Source organism: Physeter macrocephalus, chromosome 4, assembly GCF_002837175.3.
Source record: "Physeter macrocephalus isolate SW-GA chromosome 4, ASM283717v5, whole genome shotgun sequence".
NCBI lineage: Eukaryota > Metazoa > Chordata > Mammalia > Artiodactyla > Physeteridae > Physeter > Physeter macrocephalus.
The window spans coordinates 78,116,597-78,124,540 of NC_041217.1; the positions used below are offsets into that span (position 1 = coordinate 78,116,597).

At 40.4% G+C, this 7,944-nt stretch overlaps 1 protein-coding gene across 1 annotated transcript; it reads left to right on the top strand.

Moving 5' to 3' along the window:
* The first annotated feature begins 5,151 nt into the window (after window positions 1–5,151).
* Window positions 5,152–7,306, top strand: ADAM30 (ADAM metallopeptidase domain 30). Its single transcript, XM_007131163.1, is given in 2 exon segments — window positions 5,152–6,755; window positions 6,757–7,306. Coding segments are annotated over 2 exon segments (2,154 nt in total).
* Window positions 7,307–7,944: the final 638 nt, after the last annotated feature.

Genomic DNA, 7,944 nt, shown 5'->3' on the forward strand with positions numbered 1-7,944 from the left:
AAAAAAAAAAAAAAAAAAAAAAAGATAACAAGGAAAGAAGACCACAGAGCAATATCTCTCATGAATATTGATACAAAAATCCTAAAGAAAATACTAGCAAACTGAATTCAACAGCACATGAAAGGGATCATACTCCATGACCAAATGGGATTTATACTGAATGTAAGGATGGTCCAAAACATGAAAAATCAATCCATGTACTAAACCTCATTAAGAGAACAAAAGACAAAACCCATATGAGTATCTCAATTGATTCAAACAAAGCTTCGAAAAAATTCAACACAATTTCATGACAAAAATGCCCCACAGACGAGGGAGGGAAGAAAACTACTTCAACATAATAAAAGCCATGAATAAAAAGCTAACAGTTAACATCATACTCAATGGGAAAGCTTTCCCTTTAAGATCAAGAACAAGTGGGCAAAGATGTTCACTCTTGTCATTATTATTCAACATAGTACAGAAGCTCTAGCCAGAGCAATCAGACATGAAAAAGAAACAAAACACATATAAAATGGAAAAGAAGAATGAAAATAATCTCTGTTTGCAGAAGATATGGTCTTATATACAGAAAACCATAAGAATTCCACACAAAAAAAAACCCCAAACCCTGTTAGAACTAATAATGAATTCATCAAAGTTACAGGATACAAAATCAACACTCAAAAATCAGGGGCATTTCTATATGCTAACAATGAGCAAACTGAGATGGAAATTTGGGAAATATTCCCACTATACTACAATACTATAGCCTTAAAAAGTATAAAATTCTTAGGAATATACTTAACAAAGGAGGTGAAAGACTTAAACGTGGAAAACTGTAAAACATTGTTTAAAAAATTCCAAAGATGCTTCAAATTAATGGAATGACATCCCAGGGTCATGGAATGGAAGACTTAATATTGGTAAAATATAATAATTGATAGTCATTATGACAGTTTAGTACTGGCATAAAGATAGATATATAGACCAATGGTATAGAATTGAGAACCCAGAGATAAACCCTTCTATATATGGCCAAATGATATTCAAAAAGAATGTCAAGACTACACAATAAGAAGAATACAGTCTCTTTAACAAATGCTATATGTTAAAAAATATGTTAACATATGTTATGATATGTTAACAAATGTTATGATATCCATATGCAAAAGAATAAAGCTGGACACTTACCTTACACATGTACAAAAATTAACTCAAAATGGATTAAACCGCTAATTGTAAGAACAAAAACTATTAAATTCCTAGGGGTAAAGCTTCAGGACACTGGATTTGGGAATGATTTCTTGGCTATGACATTAAAACCACAGGTAACAAAATAAAAAATTGATTTAAAAGATGACAACGGGGCTTCCATGGTGGCGTAGTGGTTAAGAATCCGCCTGCCAATGCAGGGGACACGGGTTCGAGCCCTGGTCTGGGAAGATCTCACATGCCGCGGAGCAACTAAGCCCGTGCCCCACAACTACTGAGCCTGCGCTCTAGAGCCCGAGAGCCACAACTGCTGAAGCCCGCATGCCTAGAGTCCGTGCTCCGCAACAAGAGAAGCCACCTCAATGAAAAGCCCGCGCACCGCAACGAAGAGAAGCCCCGCTCGCCGCAACTAGAGAAAGCTCGCGTGCAGCAACGAAGACCCAACACAGCCAAAAGTAAATAAATAAATTAAATAAATTAATTAAATAAATAAAAATAAAGTAAACCCAAAAGGAGGAAAAAGTACTATATATTACATGATACATTTAAAAAAAAAAAGATGACAGCAACAAATTTTAAATCTGCACACCAAAAGATACACTCAAGAGAGTGAAAAGGCAATCTGCAGAATGGGAGAAAAATAATTGCAAATCATATATCTGAGACAGGGTAATATTCAGAATATCTAAGAAACTTCTTCAACTCAGCAATAAAAGTTAAATAATCTGATTTTAAAATGGGCCAAGAGGTTGAAAAGACATTTCTCCAAAGAAGATATACAAATGGCCAATAAGCATATAAAAGTCTCAGTATAATCAGCAAGGAAATGCAGATCAAGCCACAATGATATACCACCTCACACCCATCAGGATGGCCACTATTAAAAGTTCAGAAAATAAGTGTTGGTAAGGATGCAGAGAAGTTGGAACCCTGTGAACAGTTAGTGGGAATGAAAAATCGTGCAGCTGTTAAGGAAAGGAATATGGAGTTCCTCAGAAAGTTAAAAATAGAATTACCATATATCTAGCAATTGAGTTTCTGGATGTATGTCCTAAAGAACTCAAAGCGGGATCTTCAGGAGATATTTGCACACCCATTTTCATTGCAGGATTATTCACAATAGTCAAGAGGTTGAAGCAACCCAAATGTCCACCAACAGATGAATGACTGAGGAAGTGTGGTATATACATATATGGAAGAGCATGCATGCTTAAAAAAGAGGAAAATCCTGTCACAGGCTACAACATGAAGAAACTTTAAGGATATTATGCTAAGTGAAATAAGCCAGTCACACAAAGACAAACACTGTATGATTCTACTCATACTCAATATTTTAAGTAATCAAAATCATAGAAATAGAAAGTAGAAAGATAGTTTCTATGCGTAGGGGACGGGGGTAGGATTAGCGATTTTTAGGTATAGTTTTAGTGTTGCAAGATGGAAAAGTTCTAGAGATCTGTTGCACAAAAAGTGAATATACTTAACACTATGGAAATGTACATTTTAAAATGGTTAAAATGGTAAAGTTAATGTTATGTTTTTTTAACCACAGTGTTTAAAACGTGTTATTGAACAAACTGCTTTACAAGACAATTTGTAAACCAATACAGGATTTTTAGAGTTCTGTCTGATTTTTAGAGGGCTCAATCAATTTGAGCACTTGCATTTGCTTTGATCTAACACAATTCTAAGAATCCACAGAAGTGGCAAAAAGGTGTGTGTGCGCGCATGTATATATTTACATATAAATAAATAATATTTAATGCATACATATATTTATCTTAATCACCATAATAGAACATATTTATCAACGAGAAAAATGTAAAAATTTGAAACAATGGTTATACCATGAATACATAAGGAAATGGTTAAATAAAGAATTATGTGAATACTATAGAATATTATGTATCCGTTAGTAGGCAATGATCTACATCTGTTATTATCAATGGCCTAGAAAATTATTTACAATATATTGTGTACTGAAAAATGGCAGTGTCAAATATATATGAATAGTATGTACTATTTTTAAATATGACATACTTTCTATATTTTAATGGCATGTCCTAAGATGGAAAAAGCATCATACCTAAGAATTCTGTCTAAGTGTTGGGAAGAGTTTATTGGAGACATATGCAGATTGAGGATAAAGGAAAGGCTTGCATTTTCTACTCTATGTAATTCAGGGCTATTTCCACCTTTTATAATATATGTGCATAATTTTTGGAAGTAAGGAGAAATAGGTCAAAGCAGGCTATTTCCACAAAGCTTTGTGTTAACAAACAGATGCTGTAGAGTTTAGCGCAAAGACAATTTTGTTGCAACAGGAGTTGCAGAATTAGTGTTTTAATCAAGAAATACTCCAGGGGCCTAAAGGAAAATGGTATTGATGTGAAAATGATGATAAAATAGAATGAATACAGGAGATGGATCCCAACTGCCCTCCCCAATTTAGGCTGCTGGGGGCTTGAGAAAATCACAGATTGAGGAAACTGTAATTTCTGATTTCCATTCTGAACTAGGAGCTCAACACATTTGGTGATACCTTCATTTGTCCCTAGTCAGCTCTCTGCTGAGTCCTCCTCTTCTTCACCTCCTTTACCTCCACTGTCCCTCACCTCAGCAGCTGACTTTACTGGGACCCTGAACCTTCAGACTGGCCCTGCCTTACTGGCTACTAACTACACTCACTGCTTCTCCTGCCTGCCAACCAGGTCATCTCCACTGTACACAGGCTCCTCCTTTGCTCCCCCCTTAGTGGGTTCCCTTTGAAGGGATCCCCCATCCTCTCCTGGAGGCTGAGAGAGGCTGTATATGGGGGTTTTCCTAACAGCGCTTGCAAATAGCCAGGACCCTTCCATCTAACAATCCTTCTTTTTAAAAAAATTTTATTTATTTAATTTTTTATTTTATTTTGGAGTATAGTTGATTAACAATGTTGTGTTAGTTTCAGGTGTACAGGAAAGTGATTCAGTTATACCTATTCATGTATCTATTATTTTTAAAATTCTTTTCCCATTTAGATTGTTACATAATATTGAGCAGAGTTCCTGGTGCTATACAGCAGGTTATCTATTTTATATATAGCAGTGTGTACATGACATCCGAAACTCCCTAGAACCCTCCAGCCACTGTTTTGTTTCTTCCCTCTCTTTCACATCCAACTTCTTGAACGTGTGGTCTGGATTTGTGATCTCCCTTCTGAATCCCCCTTTCACATCACAACCTTCTGGCATGTGGCTCCTCAGCAGTTCCCCTAACCGTTCACACTAAAGTGACCAAGACCTCCTTTTGCTAAATTCAGCATTTATTGAACTCTGCTCGGTATTTCACCTGTGGACCACAGGTGCTGCCCGGGGTGGGGGTGGGGAGGTGGAGTCTCCTCTGATTTTTTCAGGCTCTGGTGATACTCTTGCTGGCTCCGGTGATCTTTCCGTTTGCCTCAAGCGAGCCCAGCAGAAAAGTGGAAATGATGTAACTGTGAAGTGGACACAGCAGGCTTTAAAATATCCCACACAACCCATGGAAGAATCAGGTGTGTCCTAAGGCCTATGGAAACAGAAGAAATGGCCCAAGATACAGTGAGCCTTTAACAAGTTCTCTGTAGTTCCTCTTATTCTTTATTCCTTCTCCTTTTCCCAACCGGTTCTCTGCCCTTCTCCACCCCTCGTGCAAATAGCCTCGCTTTTCATTTTATTCTCGCGCACCTTCCCTGGATTCTTGCACGTGCGCCCAACGGCACCGCCCAGAAAACGAACTAGATGCGTTGGACAGGGCTTGCACCCGCTGTGGAAATCCGCTGGGCTGAGCCTGACCCAGCTTGGACCGAGGGTGCTCTCCCACACAGGGGCTCAGGGAGCTCCGCACTCACTGGTCCCGCGCCTCTAGCGGCGGTCCCTGGAAGTCTGAGTCGCAAGGCCCCAGTGGCAGAGACTGACTCACTTGGGAACAGGCTCTGCCATGAGGTCAGTGAGGACCCTCCTCTCCCCAGGCCGTTCGCTCCCCTTGCTAGTCCTGCCGGTGCTCCTGGCTGACTCTCTTGGCAAGGATTTAATTTTTCACCCCGAGTGGGGCTTTGACTCCTATGAAATCACCATCCGCAAGAAGCTGAGCTTCCGTGGAGGGGAGCAGGGTGTGGCCAAGCACGTGTCCTACCTCCTGCAGGTAAAAGGCAAGAACCATGTCCTCCACCTGTGGCCCAAGAGGTTTCTATTGCCCCGGAATCTGCAGGTTTTCTCCTTCACAGAACAGGGGAGGCTCTTGGAGGATCACGCATATATACCCAGCGATTGCAACTATATGGGCTTGGTTGAAGGAAATCAGGACTCTAAAGCTACTTTAAGTACATGCATGGGGGGGGGTCTCCGAGGCATACTGAAAGTTGATGCCAACCATTACCAAATCGAGCCCCTCAGAACCTCTTCCAATTTTGAACATGTCATATATCTCCTAAAGAAAGAGGAGGAATTTCCCAATCAGATCTGTGGCTTAACTGATGATGAAACAGTAAAGCAGTTGGCCCAGCATGAGAACAGGGCTAGGATACGTGACTTTCGTGAGGCATATATGCACCAAAAGTACTTGGAATTAGCCCTGGTCTTTGATAACAGTAGGTATTTATATTTGAACTCCAATCTTACTCAAGTCATAAATGATGCCATTCTTCTGACTGCAATTGCAGACTCTTACTTTCAAGATGTCCGTACGAGAATACAACTATTAGCTATGGAAGTATGGACAGACCGAGACAAAATAGCACTTAATGCCCCAGTGATATCACAAGTTTTAGGCCAGTTTGTGCAATACAGATCACGTGACCTAAGTCGTCGGATTCCAGCAGATTGGGCACACCTATACCTTAAAAAACAGTTTAGTGATGCGCTTTCACAGCACTGGGGAAGTGTATGTAGTACATTGCCTTCTGGATCTACAAGTTCTATTCTAGATAAAAATATCGTTGGACCTGCCACTTGGACTGCTTATGCTCTGGGCCATAGTGTGGGAATGATCCATGATTACAAATACTGCCAATGTAAGGGTAGGCATAGTTGCATCATGGGCACTGGACGAACTGGGTTTAGTTATTGTAGTTATGCCGAATTTTATTCGCATGTAAGTTCAGGATTAAACTGTCTAACAGATATCCCAGGATTAGGTTATGTGGTAAAGAGATGTGGAAACAAAATTGTGGAAGAGAATGAGGAATGTGATTGTGGTTCAAGAGAGGACTGGAAAGAAGACCAGTGTTGTCAGCCAGATTGTAAATTCAAAGAAGTTGCCAACTGTAGCGCTGGACTTTGCCATCATAACTGTCACTTTCGTCCATCTGGATATATGTGTCGGGGGGAAGAAAATGAATGTGACCTTGCAGAGTACTGCAGTGGGACCTCAGCATTCTGCCCAAATGACGCATATAAGCAGGATGGAACCCCTTGCAAGTACAGAGCCCGTTGTGTCAGAAAGGGCTGCCCATCCAGGACTATGCAGTGCCAAAATATTTTTGGAGCTGATGCCATGGGGGCTCCTCTTCAATGCTACAATGCAGTTAATGTAATAGGAGACCAATGGGAACTGTGGTATTTTAGGAGTTTGTCAGTATGAGACGTGTCCCAGAGAAAAGGCATTATGTAGCAGGCTACAGTGTATAAATGTCGAAACCATCCCTGATATGCCAGATCATACTATTCTGATTTCCACTCATCTGCATGAAGAAAATCTCATGTGCTGGGGCATTGGCTATCATCTAGCCATGGTACCTATGGGGTTACCTGACCTGGGTGTGACAAGTGATGGTACCTCCTGTGGTAAGGAGCGGATATGTTTTAATAGAAATTGTGTGAATATCTCAGTCTTGAATTTTGACTGTTTGCCTGAGAAGTGCAACCCCTGAGGCGTTTGCAACAGTAATAAGAACTGCCACTGCATGTATGGCTGGGCCCCTCCATTCTGTGAGGAGGTGGGGTATGGAGGGAGCATTGACACTGGGCCTCCAGGACCCCTAAAGAGGGAGGTGCCCGCCTCACTTCAGGTTGTGTCCATTATGTTAATGCGCCTGATTTTCTTAATTATCTCAGTGATTGTTGTGCTTTTCAGGAAAATCACAGGAAGCTTATAAATCCAAAGAGAAAGAAACACCACCAATTAACACTGGAGCAGAACAATTCAAGGTCAAAATGATCAAGAAACCAAAAAAGCAATCAGGCAATCCACAGTCACTCTATTACACAGTGTCATAAATTGAACAAGCTTCTCATTTATCCAAACACTTCTTGCTTCTTCCTTCAGTTTATTTTACCTAATGTTCTTTGAGGTTTTGATCAATAAATAAAAGGTATTCTTGGTTTGGAAACAAATCAGTGCATTTTGCTTTCCTACTTCACTTTCCCCTTAGTTTGTGATCAAGTTTTGGACATCCTTAAAATAATGCCCTAGCAGCTTTCCGAACACCGAATGCTGTGTGTTTCATAGAATTACAGTGGATTTCAGGGTAAAGTCCTGTCTCTCAGTTCCCAGCAAACAAAACCATTGTCTGCCTTTCCCTCTGCCTCCCTCATGAAATCCTCTGTGTCTCTGCCCCGTGCTGAACCATAAATGGTAACTACCACATTTTATATATAGAATGCGATAGTTTGCAAAGGGTGTGTGTCCCTCAGTTAAGTATCTTCTGCTGTTATAGTCACTGTATGGTTCACTGTAGCTCCGTAGAAGTGTGGTCTCTGACTCAGCGTTTGGGTTGACCTCAGCTGGGTTGAG